The 26,829-nt window shown below is 42.5% G+C and overlaps 1 protein-coding gene across 2 annotated transcripts in view; it reads left to right on the top strand.

The window, feature by feature from the left end:
* Window positions 1-26,829, top strand: part of LOC117875207 (E3 SUMO-protein ligase ZNF451-like) — an 83,506-nt gene that overhangs the window by 7,245 nt on the left and 49,432 nt on the right. The window contains exons 3-4 of one of the 2 annotated variants that reach the window (XM_034766255.1): window positions 3,896-3,979; window positions 12,376-12,501. In XM_034766255.1, coding sequence (XP_034622146.1) covers window positions 3,896-3,979; window positions 12,376-12,501 — 210 coding nt within the window. Of the gene's footprint in view, window positions 1-3,895; window positions 3,980-12,375; window positions 12,502-25,248; window positions 25,314-26,829 lie in introns of those variants that run through there. The other variant, XM_034766256.1, reaches the window with a different exon arrangement.

Genomic DNA, 26,829 nt, shown 5'->3' with positions numbered 1-26,829 from the left:
AATACTCCTATGAAGCTCAGCTTAAAGTTGAGCTTGTGTGTCAGTCTTGGCAGGATTGTAGCCTTTGCATCTTGTGCAGCACCATGTATAATTAACATCCATGGACATTTCTATAAAATCAACTATACGACATTAAATTATGACATCGTATGATCCTATCTGAAAGAAATTGTCTAAATTTGTACAGTGCATACTGTAACTCTTCTGTGGAGAGTTGGGTTCTCTCCCTTTCTTTCTTTCTTTGCTCACCACTATGGTAATTGGAACTGAAGTATTGAATCTGAATGAAAACTCGGGAAGACAGAATTCATAGAATTTACACGGCGGTTTTCCAGAATCACAGGAAACTTGTGTGCTCCAGAACAAACAGTGAGATTGACATTGCTCTTCTCTTTCAAATTCCTCCTCAAGCTTCGTTAACTTAATTGAGCCATCTTGTAGTGACCTCTACTCATGTCTTCTGAACTGGCTGATTTTTCTTCTCCAGTGAGATTTTTCAAAAGCACAGTGTGAGGCACCCAACTCTTGTTGACAGTCAATGGGAATTGAGGTCTAACTGCCACTTGGGCCTTTGAAAATCTCCCCCTCAAAAAATAATACATTAGAACAAAAATAAAGAGGAACTAACAGGGAGTATACCTCACAAAAGAGAATTTGTTCTGTAACAATTCCTCTTTGTTCCGTAACTATTATTTATCTCTTACAGTGCTATGTCTAATTCTGACTGTCAGTTTCTCTGAGCAAGAAATTATCTTCATTTGTCTGTAAAGCATCATGCATGCTTATTGTGTTGTAGAACTAATGAATTAATTCATGAACACAGTTTGAACGGCAAAGTAAAATAGGTTATTCAGGATGGAATATTCTTTTAAAAATGGAACTCTATCCCAAATCATGCTAATAGGATAGTGACATAAAGAACCTGCAAACACTCACTTCTAAGAATAGTCCTACTGGACTCGGTGTTTATAAGATGGGAAACTACGAATATGAAGAATGAATAGCCAAAATATATAAAGACAATTATTTCTTTAAAAAGTACGTCAAGTAGTAGGTCCTTGAGAGTTAGTGGATCTGCTAAGTTAGGGGTCCTCAATTTCTTTCCCCCCACCCCTCCAAAATAACCCAGTGGTCTGTGAAACAGTTGTGGAGAGGTGGCTGGCTAGATGGTATTGGACCTCCTCTTTGTTTCCATCTGCTATGTCACTTTAGAAAATGTAATGTAATTAGAAATGAAAATACATTACTAACTCTGTTCTTCCAAGTAAACAGTTTCCGGTAATTTCTACAGCTTGACTACAAAATCTCAGCCAGATTCTAAATCTCGGAAACAAGGAGTGATAGTCTTGCAGACACTCCTGTGGAGGTAAGGAGTCAAGTGCAAGACTTGGAAGATGATCAAGAAAAGCAGTGAGACCTGCTGATGTGTTCATAAAGAAAATGGCTGCCTTCCCATGAGACCTTGAGCATTTGGAGCATTATTCATATTCTTAGAATATAATTACAGATATTGTATATTTTCCCCAGGGAAAAGATGCAGACAATTTTTTTTATTAGTAAATGGCTTCCCAGGATCTAAAGATGGACATACAACACATGGTTCTACCACATATCAAAATCTAGCTGCTTGCTGAAGTACCTTTCATTTATTTTCAAAGGCTATCTTTCCTATCCATTTGAATCACTGTGTACTGAATAGACAAACTCTCAAGTATTTGTCTTTCTGGATTTAAGTTGCACCACATGGATGCTGAGGAAATCTTTGGTGCTGGGCGGAGCAAACTCTGGACTAAAACTGCCATTTTTATTCCTGACCAAACTCTGACAAGTACTTGGATTTTGTATTTACTACCCTAGAGAAAGCAGAAACACTACTAGATGCATCTATCCACAATCCAAGCTAGTCAGTTTGAAGAAATAGACTTGAACTAAATAGGAAATCTTCTTTTGCTATAAAATGGTGAGCACAAATAATCCAATGGCAGTTTTGTAGTTTAACACTTGATTTTCAGTATACTTATAAAGTTTATCCTTGAAAAATAAGCATATGTCACAGATGCAAACTCTGTTCATGGATGTCAAAATTCAGTTCAATTCTATATTTATTTTGTTGTATATGTGTTTATAACTATATTCATAGCACAGTTAGGTTTTAGCATAAACTGGCACATGCTGTTTCTGAGGCATCAATTTGATGACGTACGTAAATGCATACATAGATACATTTTCCAAAAGGTTTGAAAAATTAATAGACACCTGCTAGCCAGAGGCTGATACAAAATGGGAGGGACAGATGCGCAGATCTGAGGTTTTAGGGGAATGATGATGTGAAGCCCAACCCCACTATCCCAAAAGCTTCTTGAAAAGGAGGTTCCCCGGAGTTCTTAGAGGCTGATCCAGGCTGCATCTTTCTCACCACCTTCTGGCTAAGCAAAGTGCAGCTGAGTTTTTTTTTCACTAATAAGATTCTGAATAGTAGCAGTGAAACTAATTAGTTTTTTGTTAATTAAATTCTAATGTTCTGGGACAAGCTATGAATTGCTACAGACACACTATAGCTGCCTGGAGACTGAAAAGACAATCTTGCATCATTTCAGATTTAGAAGCTCTAGACACTTTTAAAAAAATGATTATAGATTCTGCAGAAATTAATGTTTGATGTGCTACATATATAGGTTTACTTATCCTATTCTGGCCTGATTCAAACAATATGGGATACTGTAAACCACCGTATGTATGTCTGTTATTCAGAAGGTCAGACTACGTCATCATAATGGTCCTTTTCCCTTAAAATCTATTAACGTTTTGTCACAACAAGGAAGACTTAAGCTCTAGACTTAACTTTGAATGACCTTTTTTTAAACAATGGCATACTACCTTTATTTATTTTGTTCCTGCATTGTACTTTGGAAATTTGTTCCTGTCCCCATCGTTAGTTCACTTATAGAATTCCTTGGCAGTCTGCCTTTATGTGCTGGTTTGTGTTATGCTGATGTTGTGCTGACTCACAATGGCATGTCAGTTTTCTTTATGGGATAGAGATCTACCACGATGGGCAATCGGCAAGTGAATTCTTTCTAGAATCCTCACTAATAACGTACTGGTGTCCCATCCAATTCCTTCTTACATCTGATAAAGATTTAATAAAACAAATGAAGAAAACTCTTTCTATTCATTAGCTTATGTAATGCCTTTTGTGTACATAGACATATGTCAGGGTACAGGTCATGTAGACAGAAGTAATATATAGTGCATATTATGTATGAAAAAACTATTGGGGGGGCAACTGTGTGATACTATTTCCAGTGTTAAGTGTTAACAGTCTTTAATGCTTAAGAAGGAATCTGTGGTAATGCTTCGTTCCCTGAGTGTTGAACTCTTAACTTTTCTGATACAAGCATTTGTTTTGTGGGCTGAGCATCACTTTGTATAGTGAGATCTAGTATTCCATCTCTTGATAATAGACTGATGCCTAAGTACAGTTGGAGAAATAGGGTGGGATATTTGTTTCACTGACGTGGTATTCGTTAAAGCATGTGAACGTGGTAAACCAAAAACCAATGAAAAGGAAAGTAACAGAAAGTTGGGTGGTGAGGGCACGAACAGAGAGAATGGTAAATAAAATGAACAATTTCAAGCTGATTACTTGACTTTTATATACAGAAGAAGCAATGGAGAAGAGGAAGACCAAGAGAGAATTGTGGGCTGCAGGATGCTAAGTAAAAAGATTTTATCACAGCATGTGTTTGAGAAACCCATTAATAGCATTTCTGAACACACCATGAAATGACTGGCCAGTGTATCCATATATTTGTGATATACTAGATCCCAATATATTAGTGTATAGAAATTTAACTTCAAGAAAAACAGCCATGCTTTTTTAAACCTCTTTTAGGAAGGGCCTTCAAGACCTGTGCTTGATTGCATTGACCTTGTCAGTAGTGATGATGAAGAACCTAGCAGCAGCTCTAATGTTCATGTGAGTATGTTATAATATTTCATTCTTGGACATTATCAGTTTCTTTATGTAGAATTTTAATAGTTTAGACTCAGTGTTGGTGTATAAACCAAAGCAAACATGTGTAAGGTGACTTGCAGTCACAGCAGGGCTGGCTCTAGGCACCAGCAAAACAAACTGGTGGTTGGGGCGGCACATTTTAGGGGCGGCATTCTGGCGCGGGCCATGCCGCCCCTAAAAATGTGCCCCGGCCGCCCTAACTCACCTCCGCTGCTGTCACTCGCGCGCCGCTGCTCGCCCTCCCTCCCAGGTTTGAGAGCCTGGGAGGGAGCGGGAGACCCCCAGTGGCTGCGGCGCACGTGCTGCTTCTCCCTCTCCCTCCCTGCTAGGCTTGAGAGCCTGGGGGGAGGAGGCAGGGCTGGGGATTTGGGGAAGGGGCAGAGTTGAGGCGGGGCCGGGGGTGGGGTAAGAAAAAACGGGGTGGGGGAGCGCGGCCAAAATTGTTTTCACTTGGGGCGGCAAAAATCCTAGAGCCGGCCCTGAGTCACAGCTGTCTTTTGTGGATTTAATAAATACTAATCTTTGGGATGTCGTTACACCCTCAACTAACTGCAGGAGTATTGTGAATCACATTAATTTTAGTAGCTTGGGCTAATATGTGGTCATTCCCTATATGAAAATGTTTTTACTCCATAGTCCAGACTGCAATATTTTCTCCTGACTGGTTGTAGGCCCAGTATGCTGGTGCTGTGCAAATAAAAATACTGTGTTTTCTGTAACTCATTCATAGAACCCCATTGTAAAGCAACCTGATCTGTCCTTCCCCCATGGTTGCTGATATTTTCTTTCTTTAAAAAGAGGTGCTGCTTATTTGGATTGTTTAATTTGCTAGTTTAAAAACAAACAGGAAAAAATCCATTTTTTTTGTGCTTTATCTAAATTTCCTTTGCCATCATGACTACTGTTCCAAGATGGAATAAATCCCATCTTTCCATACGTAATTGCTTGATTTATTCAACTGGTCCACAGTCCAGTTTTTGCAGCATCAATCCCTTATATGGGAATATTTTGTCAAACCCTCAAGTATGACATTTAACAAACCGAACAGGAAGTAAAAATTGATTATAAGGATGAACCTTTTGTTAGCAAAAGTGTATTAGTGTTATCAGTAATAAGGAAGGGAAGCTTAGAAAAAGTACAAGAAAAGGCTTTGCTGAAAAGTGATGTTTTTTCTCAGTGTGAAGATGGTCTCTCTAATGTGGAAATTGTTTTCCTTCAATTCATATTCAGCTTGACAGCTGAGTTGGGGCACCTACTCTCTATGGGGAGGTCATGGTTGATTGGCTTTGATCTTCTGTTTGAGTGCTTAGTCAAGGAGCAAAGCGAGGCCTCATCTATACTTAAAAATTAGATCAACCTAGCTATGTTGCTCAGGGCTGTGAAAAATGTCATGCCTTGAGCACTGTAGTTAGGTTGACTTAATCCTCAGTGTGACTAGATCAATGCAGGAATTCTTCCATCAACCTAGCTGCCACATCTCAGAGACGTAGATTAACTACATAGATGGAAAAACCCTTTCTGTTCATGTAGCAATCATCTATACTACTACAATGGCACAGTTGCAGAGCTGTGGCTATGCCGCCCAACCAGTTGTAATGTAGACATATCCTGAGATACTGAAATCTTCATCTACGTCTCCGTAGAAACTGAGTAGATGGTATGTTTGAGAGACAGGAGGGCAAGTCCATTAGCACAAGCCGCATGAATAACTGAAACAGATCCAAAAATTCTAAATACACTGTAGCTTCTGGCTCAGATTGACGTATTTTGGTGAAGTACTTTGTAGAACTGTAACATACTGTGAATCTCATTTGAATGTATTTTAGGCAAGGCGTTTAAGTAACATGCTGTAAAGAGGATGAAATGTTGTGAAGTCTACATCCATAAAAGACTTTGAACATGCAAATTTATTATTTGTGTAAATAAAAATATTACTAGGGGAAAGGAAAATGGTTGTACTGTAACAGATTCTAATGCTAAATTGTCCTTAAACTTTAATACATTTCAGTTTCAGCACTTAAGTTTACAATTTAGTACATTACACTTTTGGAAAATGTTTATGCGCAGTGGGTAAAATGTTCTTCTGCTTGGTTTTTTGAATGGGAATAACTTTTTATCCTCAGTTTTATTCCTACAGATGTTTCAGTGCTGCATTCCCAAAATGCACAGACAAATTATGCCTAAAAAATATCGTAGGTTAGACATGGTGGATGAGGTAATACCTTTTATTGGACCAACTTCTGCAGGTGAAAGACAAGCATTTGAGAACTCTTCTTCAGGTCTGGGAAAGGTACTCAGAGTGTTATAGCTAAATACAAGGTGGAACCTACAATTAAGCATAAGGAGTTAACATAGGTTGCAAGAGACTATTCAAGATGAAGTGTGCAATTAACACCTTTGCAGTCACATGACAAAGGATAGTTAGTGGATTATGGCTTGTCGTAATGAGAAACAAAATGGTGTCTCTATTCAGTCCATGGCTTTTAGTGTCTACAAAGTTATGAATTTCAGCTCCCAAGCTCATCTTTTGAACGTGTTGTGCAGGTTTCCTTTTGTGATGAGGACTCAGAGGTCAGATACAGAGTGATCCTTGTGTGAAAAGTGCTTGCTCGTGGGTGACAGGGTATTTTTGTCTTTTATCATTTTTCTGTGAGAGTGCATTTCAGAGCATAGTGATTGTCTTGTTTCACTCACATAATCGTTGTTCGGGCATTTGATGCCTTGGATAAGGTACACCACATGTTGTGCTAGGCATGTGTAGGTCCGAGGGATATTGAAAGATGTGTTTTGCGGGGTGTTGATCATCCTAATGGTGGAGATACATCTGCAAGTTTTGCATCTGTTGGTCTGACAGGGTCTGGTGCTGCTTTGAGTTGGTATGTTCTGGTCTGTGGGGAGCTTGCTTCTGCTGATGACTTTGGCAAGGTTGTTTGAAAGTCAGAAGAGGGGGGTTGGGAAGGTTTTTTTTTTTTTTTTTTTTTCAGTATGTGAACCCCACTAAGTTGGGGTTGTATTTGTTAGATGATACCCTATAGAGGTTCCAGTGTGGGGTGATTGGTGACAACTGGTGTTTTGCAGTTGGTGGGATTTTTTTTCTGTATTGAAGTAGGTTCTCTTGGGGTATCTGGGTAGCCCATTCCATGATACAGTCTACTCCTCTGGTGGAGTGCCCTTGTTTGGTGATGGTGGTTTTGAGTATGTCAAGATGTATATCCCAGACTTTCAGCGTGGAGCCTATTCTGTGATATCTGAGTGCCTGGCTGTAGACAACAAATTTCTTGGTGTGCCTGGGGTGGTTACTGGATCTGTGGGGGCAAGTGTGGTGATCCATGTAGAAGGGAGCTTTTGGCCCCTTACTGAAACTTAGCGGGGCTTTTTGGTTGGACCTCTCCCAATACCAGGAGCAAGGAGAAGGGCCAAAGAGGAATCAGGATCTTGAGACTGACAGGTCCCCAGGACCAGTGGAGAGAGGCCAGCATTCCAAGTCAGCTGGATGGAGAGGGTAGGCAAGCCAATGAGGGAGTCAAGAGCCCAGGGCCTGTCCTCGGTGTGAGCTGGGGCTGCCAGGGCAGAGTAAGGCAGAGCCAAGGAGAGCATAACAGGCCGGAGCCAGAGCTGCAGCCCAGAGCAGAACCAGGGAGGGTACAACAGCCAGAGGAGCAGCCCAGAGCCGGGGAACCAGAGCAGCAACCGAAGATGAAGCAGCATTGGAGTGATAGTACTGGTTGAGTCTCTTGCTCTTGCAGCAGGTTTGTGTGTACTTGTGTAGTGGGGGAGGAGGAGACAGGCCCTTTCCCAAAGTCTGCTGAGAGGACATAAGTGCCAGACCCAGAGGGGAGTGTGGCCTGACTGGAGGCCAGAACCGAAGGTGGAGAACAGGTTCTTTCACAGAGCCCAAACCCATCCTGGGTGAGTGCCACACCAGCAGCGTCACAGCAGCACATCCAGGTCCAGGAAGAGGACACCAGACTTGTAAATTTGTTGTTAATGTAAAGTCTATTGCATTTTAGAGACTGCTGCATTGAATCTTACCCAAGCCATTTCCTTGCAGTGCTTACGCTGTGATGTGCTCTTTAATCCCCAGAGAGATGGTTTTTGGTGTAAATACATTGTGTATATATGTTTAAGTGAATTGCAGTGTGTGACCAGGGTCCTGGGGGGGCGGGAGGGATACTGAGAATGCTCAATTAAGGCAAACTGCAAAGAATGGGACAGACAATCCCTCAAAACTGGTGGTTATTTTAATACTTAAATTCACCAAGCCAGCGACCAAACAGCTTCTACAGTACTTTACTGATTACACAGCTCCCAGAACAAAGCAACTCAGCTTTGGGCACCCACCCAGACAGCCAAGTCAAATATGATGGAGATTATTGAAACTCTTGTTAATCAGATGAAAAGTTCCACCAATCCCAAGGGATTGGACACACTACCTCCCAGGTTAATGAATACTTCACATTTTACCCATATACATGCTTACAGCCAATTTTTATTAATTAAACTAAAATGTATTAAAGAAGAAAAGAGGGAGAATATTGGTTAAAAAATCATTAAGCATACAGACATAAGTACAGTTCTCAGATCAGTTTCATAGTAGCGATGCTGAGCTTTGGAGTTGCAAAGAGGTCTTAGAATTAAGTCCTAGGGTTGCCAACTTTGGTTAGACAAATTCCTGGAGATTTCATCACATGACATAATCTTTAATTAAAGATTCGTCTTTAATTCTTGGACACTCCAGGACAATCCTGGAGGGTTGGCAACCGTAGTTAGTCCAGAGGTTTAGTCCAATACCAGAGTGATCCAAATGAAGTTGGAGACCTTGGTTTTGCAACTCATGCTCCCCCTGATGAAGCATAAACAGATTTGAGATGAAAGGAACAGGTCCCAAGAGTCCTTTATACAGTTCCTGGGCAGCACAGAGTCCTTGGGTGAACAATAGGCTTTTGAAGTAATCTCCTGTTTCCTAAACATCACTGGTAATTAACTACATGGATTAACATAAGGTAGTTATCCATTAAGCAGTTTATAGACAGTTTACCACAAATTTTAAAAAGACATATAGACAATAACATTATTTCACCCAAGTTTCATCTAAATGTTAATATTTCCTTTTGATCTTTGAATTAACAGAATACAGCTCTAGACAGGAACTGTTTGGTTACATTGTTAACCTTTACTACAATTACTATGTTTATCTATATCTTGTTAGTCTGTCTGTTAAAGAATTTTAAGATAATGCAAGTTTACATTTTAAAGCTCTAACCTATTTAACATGGAATGGCCCTAATTACTATTCACATACTTTCCTAACATGTCTTTAAAGGTTGAATCTGGGTCAATTAGTCTGTAAGTTGCTTAACTCTTTCTGGCCATGTGTCACACACTGATTATGGGTTAAAAGGGTAACAAGTGAGTAGGGGCATCCTCGTCCCCGCTCAGAGTTGCCCATGGAGAAACTGGGGTAAACACCCAGCAACTCCTGGGCTCTGCCCTTCCTGTGTGGTGCGAGTCCTACTCACACGGGGGCTGAGAGGGAAAGTCAGGGTGGGTGGGTATGAGGATAAAGTTAATTGGGGCAGAGACTCAGATCTTTTGGTCACTCGATTCAGCTGGGGTACTGTGCAAATAGAGAAATTCCCCTACTATGGCGGAACAAATCCCCCACTTACATGTGGAATTCTTGTATATAGTCTGTAGGGTTCCATTGTTGAAGCTGAACTTAGTGTCCAGGAAGTTGATGCTGGTGTGGGGGTGCTCTAGAGAGTTGGATGGATGGTGGTTGTTGAAGATGTGGTGGAAATATATGAGGGAGTTTAGGTCATCTCTCCAGAGGATAACTTTATTAGAGCATAAGCTTTCGTGGACGACAGCCCACTTCTTCGGATGCATCCGAAGAAGTGGGCTGTCGTCCACGAAAGCTTATGCTCTAATAAATTTGTTAGTCTCTAAGGTGCCACAAGTACTCCTGTTCTTTTTGCGGATACAGACTAACACGGCTGCTACTCTGAAACATCTCCAGAGGATGGAAATCTCATTGATGTATCTGTCATATCATTGGTTTAGTGATGCATATTTCCAGAAATTCTTCCTCAGTGTGGCCCATGAAGAGGCTGGCTCATCAGGGAGCCATTCAAAATCCATGGCTGTTCCCAGGGTTTAGACAAAGTGTTTGTTGTTGAATATAAAGTTGTTATGGGTGAGGATGAAATGGCGATGTTTGCGGTGGATATAGGAGTGTTGTCCATTATCTTGTAGGTATTTGAGGCAGGCAGCAATGCTGTCCCAGAGGGAGGTATTGGTGTATAGGGAAGTGACGTCCATGGTGCAAGTATGGTTTTTTGAAGGAGGTTGTTAATGTTGCGGCTTTTCTGGAGGAAGTTGGTTGTGTCCTGGAGGAAATTGGCCTTTTGTGTGGTGAGTGGTTTGAGGATGGTTTCTGAGAGTCCTGATATTCCTACAGTGTGACTGCTGTGGTCAGATATGGTGGGTCTTCCTGGGTTCCCTTGTTTGGGTGTCTTGGGACGTAGAAAGGTCCTTGGGGCGGGTTCGTTGGGGGCAGAGGGGGGTGAGGTTGTAAAGCAGAGGTCTCAAACACGTGGCCCGCGGGGCTATTTCCTGTGGCACGCGCCCCTCCTCCCCCTCCGGCCTACCTCCAGGCCAGGGGTGGGCAAACTACACCCGTGGGATTGCCCCCCTCGAGCCCCGCGCCAGCTGGCATCACGTCCTTGTGGCCGAGGGGGAGGGAGGGGGAGAAGCAGAGGGTTCCATCCGTGTGTTGCCCTGGCTTCCAGGCACTCCCCCCCCCCTTCCCCCACCCCCCGCAACTCCCATTGGCCGGGAACGGGGAACCGCGGCCAATGAGAGTTTCAGGGGAGGTACCTGGAGGCGCGGCAAGCAGCGTGCGGAGCCCTGCGTCCCCCTCCTCCAGGGGCCGCAGGGACATGGTTCTAGCTACTTCCCGGAGTGGAGTGGGGCCGGGGCCGGCAGCCTGCCCTGGCTCCGGTCCCAGTGTGCGCCACTGCTACCCTGGAGCCCGAAGCCCTCCTGCACCCTGCCCCCCAACTCCCTGCCCTGAACCCCCTGCTGCACCCCACACCCCTTCTGCACCTCAATTCACTGCCCTGAGCCCGCTGCCTGCATCCCAACCCCCTGCCCTGAGCCCCCTGCCATATCCCACACCCCTCCTGCACCCCAACTCCCTGCCCTGAGCCCCTTGCTGCATCTCACACCGCTTCTGTACCCTGAGCCCCCTTCCTGCACCCCAACCCCCTGCTGCACCTCAACTCCCTGCCCTGAGCCCCCGCCACACCCCTCATGCACCTCTGGGGGCAGGGAGGGGATGGAGTTAGGGTGGGGACTTCAGGGAAAGGGGTTGGAATGGGGGAAGGGGTGGGAAGAGGCGGGGCCTCATGGAAGGGGTGGAGTGGGAGCAGGGCTGGGGGCAGCGAGGGGTGTGTGTGTCAGTGATGCGGCCCTCGGGCCAATGAACTAGCCATCATGTGGCCCTTAGGGTCATTTGAGTTTGAGACCCCGTTGTAGAGTTTCTCCTGAAGTTGTTGGGGAAGGATTTGATGATACCCTTAAATTCCTCTGTGAATAGTGGTGTGGCATCTTCTCTGAGGTTTTTATTAGTAGGTGGTGTCCAGAGAGTTTTGGACCAACCACAAAAAGATATTACCTCATCCACCTTGTGTCTCTGAAATCTTGGGACCAAAATGATTACAACACTCCATGAAACATATAGATACTATCTTATTTTTGGACAAGTAACGTTTAAACTAGCTCTCTAAAATCCCTTACAATTCCTCTTATTGCCGAGCTGAAGGCAAAAGTACCTACTTGCTTCTATGAATGATTTTCACCTTGAAATGGGAAGCATTTACTTCAAGTTCCTGATTTGCTTTAGTCTTTGTTGTTAGTTTTTTTACCAGTATAATGAAGTAAAAAGATGAAGGAATTGACCTCTTAAGGAGAAGCAAGAGAATCTGTTGCCTCTTCACTGTATAACATCTGTACTTCTGGTCCTGGCTGACTTCATTCTACTGGGGTATTGGCAACAGTGCTCTCAAGCTAAAATTGCCACTGGTTGGAAACTACTGTCCTTTCCAGTGCTCTGGCCAGTTTAGGGGAGGGCAAGCATCACCAATACTAATTTGGGGTAAACTCTTTCTTTTACAGAAATTACAGGTGCTCCTAAGTTGATAAGACCAGTCACAAGGTAGCTCACAGAAACTTAAATTGGTGCATCCGCACTGAATTATGTCCTTGTGCCTGGATACCACCTCCGTGTGACTGCGCTTGTTATACCTTTTTACTCTCTGGAGATTACAAAATAACAATTTGCTTTTTAATTGTAGAGAAATGTAAAGCGTAAAGACCACATTGACTATCAGAAGGAAAGGGTTGCTTCAACCCTGGACCGCCTAGCACGCCACGTGGAGGTAGAGAAACAACAAAAAGAAGAGAAAAACAAAGCTTTCAAGGTACAGTGGATATTTTGTTTTAATAGAGACATTTGCTGCACAGTTTGAGTCCCAAGTGTGTGTTCCATATTTATCTATTAAATATTTTAAAGAGACTTAAAAGTATATTTTACTTTTGGAAATAGATCAGTCTGTGAGATTGGTATATTTGGGAGACTAGCAACTGGAGTCTTTTGTTCTTAGGTCATTGGTAAGTACAGCACAACTTGGTAGAATCCAAAGTCCTTGGCTGTTCGGTGGCCTTTGAGTAATTAATCTCAGTCCAGTTCTTCATGCGCAACTGTCAACTTCGCACACTTTTGGCATACTCAGCAGAGAAATCTGGATATAAATGAGCATGGAGATAAAGACTGTCATCACAAAAATGTTTTGACAGAAGAAGAAAAATACTGAATGGTGGTTTGACCTAACTTTACATTACCAAATTGATTTTGCCAAGGACTACAAGTTGTATGAAGTTGTCTTTAGGGGATATAGGCTAATGTTTTATCAATTAATGAATTAATCTTGGTATCAGGCAATATTTTCTGATGATTAAACTGGAACAGACTTTTCCAAATTTGCAGTTTCAAGCAGACATCAAAGGCCATGGATTTGTCTGATTCAACAGACTTTATGCATTATTCACTATTTTTTTTTAAAACATTTCTAAAAAGGACAATTCTAGAGTGTTACCTTCCATAATGCATTCTTTCTTTCTAATCTAGTTTGAACATATTAATAGCTTTCTCCTGTAGGTAACTGAATTATAATAATTAGAGATGTGCGAAAAATTAAGATTGTCAGATATGGTCAGGAGGACTGGATTCTACTTCTATCGTAGACTTTAAGGTCAGAAGGGACCATTATGATCGTCTAGTCTGACCTCCTGCACAACACAGGCCACAGAATCTCGCCCACCCACTCCTGTATCAAACCCCTAACTTGTGTCTGAGCTATTGAAGTCCTCAAATCGTGGTTTAAAGACTTCAAGGTGCAGAGAATCCTCCAGCAAGTGACCCGTGCCCCATGCTGCAGAGGAAGGTGAAAAAAACCCAGGGCCTCTGCCAATCTGCCCTGGAGGAAAATTCCTTCCCGACCCCAAATATGACGATCAGCTAAACCCTGAGCATGTGGGCAAGACTCACCAGCCAGACGCCCAGGAAAGAATTCTCTGTAGTAACTCAGATCCCACCCCATCTAACATCCCATCACAGGCCACTGGGCATATTTACTGCTAATAGTCAAAGATCAATTAATTGCCAAAATTAGGCCATCCCATCGTACCATCCCATCGTACCATCCCCTCCATAAACTTATCAAGCTTAGTCTTGAAGCCAGATATGTCTTTTGCCCCCACTGGCTCCTTGGACGGCTGTTCCAGAACTTCACTCCTCTGATGGTTCGAAACCTTCATCTAATTTCAAGTCTAAACTTCCTGATGGCCAGTTTATATCCATTTGTTCTTGTGTCCACATTGGTACTGAGTTTAAATAATTCCTCCCCCCCTCACCCCCCGGTATTTATCCCTCTGATATATTTATAGAGAGCAATCATATCTCCCCTCAGCCTTCTTTTGGTTAGGCTAAACAAGCCAAGTTCTTTGAGTCTCCTTTCATAAGACAGGTTTTCCATTCCTCGGATCATCCTAGTTGTCCTTCTCTGTACCCATTCCAGTTTGAATTCATCCTTCTTAAACATGGGAGATGAGAACTGCACACAGTATTCCAGATGAGGTCTTACCAGTGCCTTGTATAACGATACTAACACCTCCTTATCTCTACTGGAAATAACTTGCCTGATGCATTCCAAGACTGCATTAGCTTTTTTCACAGCCATATCACATTGGCAGCTCATAGTCATCCTGTGATCAACCAATACTCCGAGGTCCTTCTCCTCCTCTGTTAGTTCCAACTGATGCATCCCCAATTTATAACAAAAATTCTTGTTATTAATCCCTAAATGCATGACCTTGCACTTTTCACTATTAAATTTCATCCTATTACTATTACTCCAGTTTACAAGATCATCCAGATCTTCCTGTGTGATATCCCGGTCCTTCTCTGTATTGGCAATAACTTCCAGCTTTGTGTCATCCGCAAACTTTATTAGCACATGACCACTTTTTGTGCCAAGGTCAGTAATAAAAAGATTAAATAAGATTGATCCCAAAACCAATCCCTGAGGAATTCCACTAGTACCCTCCCTCCAGCCTGACAGTTGACCTTTCAGTATGACCCGTTTTAGTCTCCCCTTTAACCAGTTCCTTATCCATCTTTCAATTTTCATATTGGGCCCCATCTTTTCCAATTTAACTAATAATTCCCCATGTGGAACCATATCAAATGCCTTACTGAAATCGAGGTAAATTAGATCCACTGCATTTCCTTTGTCTAAGAAATCTGTTACCTTCTCAAAGAAGGTGATCAGGTTGGTTTGGCACAATCTACCTTTTGTAAACCCATGTTGTATTTTGTCCCAATTATCATTGACCTCAATGTCCTTAACTACTTTCTCCTTCAAAATTTTTTCCAAGACCTTGCATACTACAGATGTCAAACTAACAGGCCTGTAGTTACCTGGATCACGTTTTTTCCCCTTTCCTTAAAAATAGGAACTATGTTAGCAATTTTCCAGTCATAGGGTACAACCCTGAGTTTACAGATTCATTAAAAATTCTTGCTAATGGGCTTGCAATTTCATGTGCCAGTTCCTTTAATATTCTTGGATGAAGATTATCTAGGCCCCCCGATTTAGTCCCATTAAGCTGTTTGAGTTTGGCTTCTACCTCAGATGTGGGAATATCTACCTCCATAGCCTCGTTCCCATTTGTCATCCTACCATTATCCCTAAGCTCTTCATTAGCCTCATTAAAGACTGAGGCAAAATATTTGTTTAGATATTGGGCCATGCCTAGATTATCCTTAATCTCCACTCCATCCTCAGTGTTTAGCGGTCCCACTTTTTCTTTCTTTGTTTTCTTCTTATTTATGTGGCTATAGAACCTTTTACTATTGGTATTCCTTTTGCAAGGTCCACTCTACATGGTTTTTGGCCTTTCTCACTTTATCCCTACATGTTCTGACCTCAATAAGGTAGCTTTCCTTGCTGATCACTTCCATCTTCCACTCCTTGTAGCTTTCTGCTTTTTCTTAATCACCTCTCTGAGATGCTTGCTTATCCAGCTTGGTCTACAATTCCTGCCTATGATTTTTTTTCTCCTTTCTTGGGATGCAGGCTTCTGTTAGTTTCTACAACTTTGACTTGAAGTAATTCCAGGCCTCCTCCTGCCTTTAGATCCACAAGTTGTTCAGTCCAATCCACTTCCCTAACTAATTTCCTTAATTTTTTAAAGTTAGCCCTTTTGAAATTAAAAACCCTAGTCACAGATCTATTTTTGTTTATCCTTCCATTTGGTTTTAACTGAATTAGCTCATGATCGTTCGAATCAAGGTTGTCCCCTACAACAATTTCTTCTATGAGGTCCTCACTACTCACCAAAACCAAATCTAAAATGGCATCCCCTCTTGTTGGTTCAGCATCTACTTGGTGAAGGAATCCCTCAGCTGTTGCTTCCAGGAAAATCTGAGCCCTATTATTATTATTACTAGCATTTGTCCTCTAGTCTATTCTGGGAAGTTAAAGTCTCCCATGATCACACAATTCCCATTAGTATTTACGTCATTAAAAAGATTAAAGAGGTCTCTATCCATATCTAAATCAGATCCCAGTGGTCTATAGCACACCCCAAGCACTATCCCAGGGGAGGCACTAGTAGCTTTCTTCCCCAATGTGATTTTTGCCCATACAGACTCTTATCCATTCCATCACTTCTTATTTCTTTACAGTCTACCTCATCATTGATATACAATGCTACTCCACAACCTTTTGCCTTTATTTCTGTCTTTTCTAAATAGCACATACCCTTCAATACCTGTACTCCAGTCATGACTACTATTCCACCATGTTTCTGTTATCCCTATAATATCTGGTTTCACTTCCTGCACCAGTAACTCTAGTTCCTCCATTTTGTTACCTAGGCTGCTCGCATTGGTGTACAAACATCTTAATTTTTGCTGTTTGGCTTCACTCACATTCTTTACCCTATTAGGCGCAGACATTCTACCACCAGTATCACCTATTAGACCGGTATCTACACTACCCTTCCTCCTTATGTCCATTCCCCTACCCACAGCTGTATCCTTTCTTACTTTGTTTTCTTCCCTCTCAATGTTAAAATCCGGCGTGGAGATTACATCTCCCAACCATCTCCCCCCAATTCCTAGTTTAAAGCTCTCTTAATCAGTTGTGCCAGCCTCCTTCCTAGAAGTCTATTTCCCTCCCTCCTCAGGTGAAGTCCATCCCGAGAGAACAGTCCTCTGTCCATGAATGCCTCCCAGTGGCCATACATCCCAAAGCCCTCCTTATAGCACCACTGCCTGAGACATCTGTTGATCATCATCATCTTGTCACACCTTTGTTGCCCTTCTCTAGGAACAGGCAGAATCCTACTGAAGATCACCTGAGCCTCGATTTCCTTAAGCGTCTTCCCCAGCCTGGCATAGTCTGCCTTGATACGTTCCAGCGAGAATCTAGCCGTATCATTTGTTCCCACATGAAGGACAATCAGTGGATTCTTTCCCGCTCCCATTAGGCTCCTCTTCAGCCTCAGGTCCACATCCCGTATCTTAGCACCCGGAAGACAGCACACCCTTCTGTTCTCTGGATCAGCTCTGGTTACAAGCCTGTCTATCCTTCTCAGTAAGGAGTCCCCAATCACGTAGACCTGCCTTTTCCTGTTCATGGTGTGATTCTCTGGTCTATCCCCTGTTCCCTCTGGCTGCAAGTCCTCTCGATTCCTATTTTCCCTTGCAATCCTCTGCAACCCATCCTGTATCCTCCTGGGGCTCATATTTGGTGGTGTTATCTCCATTGACTCTACCCCTCTTCCTGTAGGACCAGCTACTCTTCTCTCACCTTCAGTGACCACCTGCTGTGCCCCTTCTTCATTTTCCAACTCCAGAAACCTGTTCCTGAGCTCTATTTCTCCTTTACTAGCCCGTCTTTTCATCTGTCTGGTTCTCTTAGTCACATGCCTCAACTGTCCACTTTCCTCACCCAGCAGTCTCCCCTCAGAGTTCTTTGGTCTTGCTTCCATCTGCAAGTCTGAGCTTTTCCCTTCAGCCTCCTCGTGTCTTTGCTCCATCACCTGCTCGAACCCCCTTCTAAACTCAACCAGAGTTTCCACCTGCATCTCCAATCCTTGGATCTTTTCTTCCATCAGCTCTATCAGGCGGCACTTCATGCAGACGAAACTCTTTTCAGGTACCCGCTCCAGGTTCATGCCACAGCTTCCACATCCAGTCATCTTCATTGTGTTTTCCACTGCTGGGGTCACTACCACTGCTGCCTCTGTATCTGTCATAGCCTTCCAACCTAAATCCTTTAAGTCCGGGAAACACCAACCAAACCAAAACACCACCACCCACAGCAAAACAAACCCCCAATGAGCACCAAAACACTGCCAGACCACCACACACTCCCTTCACTAGCCTGTCTGTTCCTCTGCCTGCCTCTCTTAGTCTTCCCCCAAACTCCCACTCAAACTCCTCTGTTTACAGTTCTGTTTGCTGGCTCCTGTGCCGCTGCAGCTGTCTGTGTTACTTGTGTGAATTTGGAAGTCACTTAAAGTCTATGCCTCCATTTTGTCATCTGTAAAATGCAGATAGTGATGTTTATCTGTCTTTGTAAAGCAATGAGAGGGCTATAGATGAACAGCATTATATTAATCTTAAATATTATTCGGTTGCACAACTTCTCTCCTCATTCATCTCTTATGGGTAATGCCACCCACCTGTGGAATTCAGAGATGATCCACTGATGGAGGCCCCAGACCTAAACCCACTCTTCAGCTCACACCATCAGATTTTCTGTCTCGCAGGGGTAGAACAAGTTAGCAGTTCAGTTTCTACTATCCATCTTGTTTTGTAACTTTAATTTGTATTTTTGTGTGTGTGTGGTAGTAACTTCATTTCCCTCTCCTGAGGTAAGGAATCACTGGAGTAGTGGGGCTCTAACTCTTGGGGTTTCCCTGGCACCTCTTGATTTGAATCCCTCTATCCCCTACCACAGCCGTAGAGAAGCCCTGCAGATGTTGAGCAGAGTCCAAGAGGTGCTTAGGCAGCGTTTCAGGTTCCTCCGAGAACAGGGTCTGCCCTGCTGCCACAAGCAGTCAACCTTTGCTCTGCCAGGGCATGAAGTGTGGGAAAGCGACCTCTGTTTGCTGCCACAAGCCACCAGTCTTTGTTCTGTCAGGGCTTTGAGTTGAAAAGGCGCACTGGGATTTGGCAGTCTCTCAAAGCCACGACTCCACTGTGGGAAGTTGGATCAGGAACCTGAGGATTCCCACAGAGGAGAACCCCTCACAGCCTGCTCAGCGGTAAGTTTGACAAACTCCAGAGACTTCAGATCCCAAAAAGATAAAAGTAAGGCAGCAGTTCATATTGCTAATGAGAGAGTGGATAAAAATCAAGGTTTAAATTCTTTCTTCTTTGCCTTCCCACCCTGAGGGAGTGTTTGCTGGGGCTTTTCTAGTCACAGATTCTCCCTGACAGTGCTTTGTAGCAGGCACACCATGCCAGCCTGACCTTGGAGCTTGTCTGTACATGGAGATAAGCCTGTTACTGGAGCTGGTTAGAAAATGCTAATTCGTCAAAAGTGAAACGTTTCACAGAAATGAATCAACTTCAGTGAAACTTGATTTAGGGAAAAAAAATGCAATGGAGCTTTCCAGTAAAGTTAAATAAATAAATAAAAAAAATTAATGGAGATATCCTACCTCCTAGAACTGGAAGGGACCCTGAAAGGTCATTGAGTCCAGCCCCCTGCCTTCACTAGCAGGACCAAGTACTGATTTTGCTCCAGATCCCTAAGTGGGCCCCCTCAAGGATTGAACTCACAACCCTGGGTTTAGCAGGCCAATGCTCAAACCACTGAGCTATCCTCCCCCCTAAAGTTAAAATATTCTGTTGTGGAATTTTTTGGTAATGTAATATATCAATTCTCTACTTTGAAATGGCATTTTATAGATTCATAGATTCTAGGACTGGAAGGGACCTCGAGAGGTCATAGAGTCCAGTCCCCTGCCCTCATGGCAGGACCAAATACTGTCTAGACCATCCCAGATAGACATTTATCTAACCTACTCTTAAATATCTCCAGAGATGGAGATTCCACAACCTCCCTAGGCAATTTGTTCCAGTGTTTAACCACCCTGACAGTTAGGAACTTTTTCCTAATGTCCAACCTAAACCTCCCTTGCTGCAGTTTAAGCCCATTGCTTCTTGTTCTATCCTTAGAAGCTAAAATGAACAAGTTTTCTCCCTCCTCCTTATGACACTCTTTTAGATATCTGAAAACTATCATGTCCCCTCTCATTCTTCTCTTTTCCAAACTAAACAAACCCAATTCTTTCAGCCTTCCTTCATAGGTCATGTTCTCAAGACCTTTAATCATTCTTGTTGCTCTTCTCTCGACCCTCTCCAATTTCTCCACATCTTTCTTGAAATGCGGTGCCCAGAACTGGACACAATACTCCAGCTGAGGCCTAACCAGAGCAGAGTAGAGCGGAAGAATGACTTCTCGTGTCTTGCTCACAACACATCTGTTACTTTACATTTTAAAGTAAAAAATCAGAACAAAATGTTTCTATTTTCTCAAAACAATGTTTCAATCAACAGAAACAATTTTATTTCCTGAGAAATTTAGAAATTTTTTATTTTGTTACGGAATGGGGGGAAAAGTGAAATTGTGGAATTTCCTACAAAACAGAAAATCCAGTTCCTGCCCAGCTCTTTCTGTTGCTCCTATGATGCCCTGCACCAGGCTGCAGTATAATCGGAATTGTACTTCCCTATAGCCCCTCACTGTGCCAGGGAAAGGAGCTCAGAATCTGAAAGGCAGAAAGGGGGGGAGAGGTCGTCTTTCTACAGCCCTCTCCTTCTCCATGCGCTGCCTCCACATGAAAGCCTAAGGAATACTTCAGGCAGTCTATGACCAGAAGAGAGGCACATGGAAACTCCATTCCCCATGCAGCTACACTATCCGGTGCAGTAATTGCTTCCGGTGTTCAAAATGGCTCCTGCTTTATGGAGTGATGCCCCAAGTAATATTAGGTCACTCCTAATATACTTACATGCCAAGCTGGAGGAGAATAAATGTATTTTTTCAGGCTCCTGGGGCTATTTAGCAGGCTATTCTCACAACTGAGGTGTTTGTCCCAGCACTCCTCCTTGGTTGAGTGGTCCCCAGGCCAGCATGTTACCTCCCCCTGTAAACATCCAGGAGAAGTACGATAGAATCTCAGAGTTATGAAAACCAGTGTTATGAACTGACCAGTCAACCACACACCTCAATTGTAACTGGAAGTATGCAATCACGCAGCAGTGATGAAAAGGGGAAAAAAAAGCAAATACTGTACAGCACATTTTTCTTCTGCACAGTAAAGTTTCAAAGTTGTATGAATGTTCCGTCATAAAAATTTGAAAGAACAGCCATAACGTTTTCTTCAGTTACGAACAACCTCCGTTCCTGAGGTGTTCATAACTCAGGTTTGCTGTACCTTATGCACTCCCCCAACCAAAAAGAAAAAAAACCAACAAAAATCCCAACCCTAACACACAAACCCACCAAAACAAAAATTGTAGGACTTTTCCAGGACAGGAGACCAGTGGCTTACAAGGAGCTCATTAATATTAATAAAACATATTCCCCTTCAAATTTTATAGGATACATGGTTTCCCATAGACTTTGGGGATATCATTAAATCTAAATGAGGTCTTCTGGTTAAAACTAATGTTAAACTAAAATGTTGCATTTAAAAAATGAAATTCCATAAATTTTGGGAACCTAAGATTGGTGAAGCAGTAGCTCCACCATTGAAATACAGCCACATCTTCAGAAGAGGACTTGCTTCCAAAAGATCCCCGGAACCATCAAAATGTGGACACACTGCACAGCAATTTCAAAGCCTCGGCTATAGCCATTCAGTCCAAAAGTTTTTCCTGTACTTCATTAAAGAGAACCTATTGCATGACACATAAATGGCTCATTGTGTGGGGGTCTGATCCTTGCTTGAAGTGAGATGTCTTGAGTTCTGTCCTGATGAGACTAATTTGAGACAAGATCAGTGGCTCAGAACTCTGTCTACAAGGAATCACACCCAGGAATACCAATTAATCATCATAAGTAGATACCTTACGCATCTAAATTTGCAGGCAAAGAACTGTTCTGGGAAACATTAGAGAATTAGCAGCTGAGATTGCTGAGGTGCCTTGATGCTCCCTTTCAAAGCCAGCATAGCCATCCATTGGTTGCTGCCAGCACCAAGACTATCAAAGAAGAAACTGTTTCCCTAGCAAAGAGAAAAATCTGAAGCAGAAGCTTCCAAGGAATTATTTTCCCAAATCAACAAAATCCTCAGGCTGACAAAGACAAAATCATCCTTTTTGTGTACAAGACTTTTCCTTTGAATCGACCCTCTAAATGCATTCTGCTGTTAGTAGAAACAGCAAGGCTCCAGTCACAAGTTACATGTCTATATCCATTCAAGGCCCACATCCCCAAAAGCGCCCTCTCCAAAGAAACAGATTCATTCATAACTGGCCAGATGCTAGAAGGGGTTCATATCTACCAGCTGTTCAAAATCAAGAGGAACTTTTTGATCCCAGTGCAAAGAATTACTCACCTAGGGGTCGAGATAGGCATGATTCTTTCCATACTTTTACCACCATAGTAAAGGTATACAGAGATCCAAACCTTCATCACATTAGTCACTTGCTGGCAGTGGTCATCTATATCTAATTATCTCCAGTTCTAGGATTGCTGGTGTCATGCAGCAGTACCATCTCTTAAATGGTGTTTCTCAAAATCTGCCTCCTGAAATTCCTTATGAGGACAGAGAACCACACACATGATCCAGTGCAAAATTAGATGTCATTCTCATAGTTTCATAGATTCTAAGGCCAGAAGGGACAATTGGGATAATCTGTTCTGTTCTTACATCATGTATAACACAGGTCATAGAACTTCCCTGAAATATTCCTGTTTGAACTAGAACATTTCTTTGAGCAAAATATCTAATCTTGATTTAAAAAATGCCAGTGACAGAGTATGCACTATGACCCTTGGTAAAATGTTCCAGTGATTGATTACCCTCACTATTAAAAAGGTGCATCTTATTTCCAGACTGAATTTGTCTAGTTTCAACTTCTAGCCATTGGCTCTTGTGATACCTTTGTCTGCTAGACTGAAGAGCCAGTTATCAAATTTGTACATCATGTAGATGCTTATAGACTCTGATGAAGTCCTTAATATTTTCTTTATTAAGCTAAATAGATTGAGCTCCTTGAGTCTATCACTCTTGGGCATATTAACTAATCCTTTAGTCATTCTCGTGGCTTTTCTCAGATCACACCTGAATGTCCCTTTGTGGGCAGGTAAGTACAAACATGATGAAAGCTAACCCATGTTCACTTTAAACTCCTGCATATTGTCTATGGAAGCCAGCGTCACAGTGTGGGGAGCATAGTGAGGGCTGGTCTACACTGAAAACTTATCTGCATAGTTACATTTTTCAGGGGTGTGAAAAACCCACATTGCTATGTCAACCTAACCCCTGGTATACAGTGCTACGTTGATGGAAGAATTCTTCCATTTATCTAGCTATCGCCTCTTGGGCAGGTGGGATGGGAGTGATGGGAGTACCTGTGCCTTTGTAGCATTTTAAGTGTAGACACACCCTAAAAGGCAGATTTCCAGATACAGAGTGCACATCCTTTTAGTTCAGTTCAACTGCTCTGTGGTATGTTTGAACAAAAAGATAGGCATGGCCATATGGAATTGGACCAGCAGTCCATGATGTCCCGTATCCTGTCTGATGTTGTCCAGGACCAGATGCTTCAGAAGAAGGTTCAAGAATCCATGTAGCAGGAAGTTATGGTGGTCCCCAGGGAAGTCTCTTCCTACCTCCCAATAGAGGTTGGCTTATGATTGAGGCATGCATGTTTATATCCCTTCCAAAACTAGGGAGTAATCAGAGGCCAAAGCTTTACAATGGCAAAGGAAATAATGTCCTGGGTGGAGAAGAATTTGCTGCATTTCAAGACAGTTTCACATAAAGGACAGAGGAAAAAGGAGACTTGAAGTCATCGTCATCCTCTTACTCACCTTTACTGGCCCAGAAGGCTCTTTAGATTTGATAGGAAAAACAAGGAACCCCCACTGTGTCTGTGGAAAAGACAAAATCTCTCAAAGCACAGCCTCCATCTGGACTAGAACTCCCCACCATTAACAGCCTGGGCATTGGAAAAGAAGTGTAATTCAGCAGGGATTCTCCATTAGCGTCACTGATACACTTTGCTATCCAGAATTTAACCAGTAAATTTCATTCCTTGATCTGGTCAAGTTTACATCTCTGGTCCCAGAGGATAGAACGCTCTTTGGGGCAGGGACTGTATCTTTGTTTGTACACTGCCCAACACAGTAAGGCCCTGACTTCTAGATACTATGGTAATACAAACATAATCATGTTTTGGTGATCTCAACTAACTATAGTTTTTCCGGTACTGATGACTGGAGTACTACAACCATGCACCATAGAAACATGGGTATGAGACCTAGCAGTGTTCTTTGGCAGGCACATTGGACTCCCCATCTAAATATCGTCAGATGGCAAGATTAATCAGAGTGATAGGTTAGACAAGCCTGTGGCAGGCTCTTCTAGCCTCTGTTACCTCGTAAAGACAGGTTTTGGAATTCCTCTATCAATACAAGAACCACACTGCTGCTGTTGTGAGTTAAAGACTATAATTATAGCAGCTCCAGAAACCTTTTCGTCCAAGTTCTTTCCATAATTTCTGGGAAATAATTCTCCCATCATTTTGTTCTAATCCTTGGCTTTTCTTTGGAAGGGTGTGGTATAAATTGGTATTTCTGGAGCTCTAAAGATCTCGATCATATGAATTTTACACACCAGTTGTACCCTGTTCATCTCATTCTATCCAAAATGCCATGGCCTTACAGTCTAAAAGTTGCTGTGGGCAAGAATGTTAAAATCCTGCACTAGTTGACATGATAGACATTTGGGAAACTATTCGTGCAGTAGGAATCATAGGTCCCACTATGAGGTCTCTAATGGTTTGGGGGGGAATATATGAGCCTCAACTGAGGAAAGTTTGCAACGTTTGTTTCTGTTGCTCTGCAGAAGCGTCCTTTGGTAGAAAGGTGCTAGTGGGCTGGTTCCCACAATATTCCTTAAATTAAAAATCTCTTGTTTTATGTAGGACAATTGTGCCTGTTATTCTCTTGTAATTATTAAAACTCCATATTCTTTCCCTCCCCCACTACTTCTGTGAGTCACTGCTTTCCGTTAGTGATGAATGAGGAGAGAAGCTGTGCAGTGGAATGAGGCATTTCTTACCTGATCATTTTCTGCTAGCATGCTCTGATCTCATTCAACCTACCCTTGTAGTCTGGGAAATGACCAGAATATAATTGAACAAATTGAAATTTTTTCTAAAGGTGACATGGACACACAATTGCCTAAAGGTTAATTAATATAGGGTATCACATTGTTGTCTTAAGACTAAGAATTGGTTGCTTGAGAGTTAATACAGCTTTGAAGAACTCTTTTTTTTTTGGTGGCCTGAGCTGAAAAGTGGGACTCTAGTTCTGGAGCCTCTAGCAACAGTGTTGGACTGCCTCCTAATTCCACAGGTAGGGGGCATTACCTATTAATGATGAATGAGGAGAGAAGCTGCTAACAGAATTGTCAGGTAAGAAATTTCTCATTATGGTTATGACAAATTATCCTACCAGTGCAGGATTATTTGCTCCAATATATTTTCTAGTATGTTGTCCAGTCTAGTTTTAAAAATCTCCAGGGATATGGTTTCCATGACTTCATAGGGGAGAATATGCTACAGCGTCATAGGCTTTCTCTGCATGAGAAAGTTGCATTATGTAATTAAGCTGTTTGTGAATCCACACTGCTGTGTGTGCATCAATTTAAGCTACTTTGCCTGTGAAGCACTGTTTCCATGCTGTGCTGCTCTATGGTGATGTGTGTGTGTGTGTTGCATTGTGGGTAGATACCTCAGCAGCAGAGTGTCTACTGCTGGTGTAAAGTTCTCTGCATTCAAAGTAACTTTCTCAGAAGATTGAGGAATATGTATTAAAGCCCAGGGTAACTGTGGGATTTGAAGTCAAAAGTCCTCACAATCCCTTCCCACTGTGTCCAAAAAAATTGCTTGGTTCTTGCTAGTCCTTGCCATTTTCCAACATTTGTCAGACAGCATGGAATTTGCTGAATTGTATAATGGGGAATACTTGAACCTTTTATGACGAGACTAATGTGAGTTTTTTCGAAGCTATTGAAATGTTTGAAAATTATCTACAAGTTTGGAAGCCAACATTTCCAGACTTCTCATGAAAAGGAAGCATTTGTTGATAATACTCGAACAAAACCAACCAGAAGAACCTCCACCCTTCAAAAGATACTGCAGGATATCCAAGGTGCTCATGGTACAGGCATATACTTTCTTTACAAGTCCAAGGGTGCTTATAAGGAAGCGACCACATAATATATTTCTTTAAAATATACATATAATAGAAACAGCCACTGGTGCAACACCTGATCCTGGTGTGGAGTGTGGGATACAAGAGCTACCTTAACACACAGCCTGTTACATGCACCATTCCAATGCTTGGTATGTTTTCAATAACCGATTTTTGCATTACAAGTACATACCCTCAGTTGCATTTTATAACCAGTATAAACTCAGATGTCTTTTTATCTATGATTAATGTATTGAATCCTGTAAATCCCATGTCTGCTCAGGGCAATGTCCAAATTGTGATGATATGCCTTGGCCAGTGAGAAATTACGATAAACAGGATTTTGATGTGATGTGTGTTTTACCATATGTTTCCAGCTGCTTTCATGCCATTTTGTGCCTGGCTACATGGTGTTTGTGAGGGGTGGGGAACCTAATCAGTTTGGGGGTGTAGTGGATAATGGTGATGAGAGTGGTTGTTCTTGTTTTGTTTTAGAGACCAATCTATTGGGGAGGGGGAAGGATGGAGGCAGGGAAAATAGCGACTGAGAGCAACTCTAAGGGAGGTGCTCAAGGATGGATATTTCTGCCCTTTCCTGTAGCTAAATTCACCTGATTATAAAGGTATGGCATTACACAGTCAGCGTCTAGAACGGGGTAGGCAACCTATGGCACGCGTGCCAAAGACAGCACACGAGCTGATTTTCAGTGGCACTCACACTGCCCGGGTCCTGGC

The sequence above is a fragment of the Trachemys scripta genome, chromosome 3 (genome assembly GCF_013100865.1).
Source record: "Trachemys scripta elegans isolate TJP31775 chromosome 3, CAS_Tse_1.0, whole genome shotgun sequence".
Lineage (NCBI taxonomy): Eukaryota > Metazoa > Chordata > Testudines > Emydidae > Trachemys > Trachemys scripta.
The sequence above is the reverse complement of the archived record's forward strand: the minus strand, read 5'-3'. Positions and strand labels throughout refer to the sequence as shown.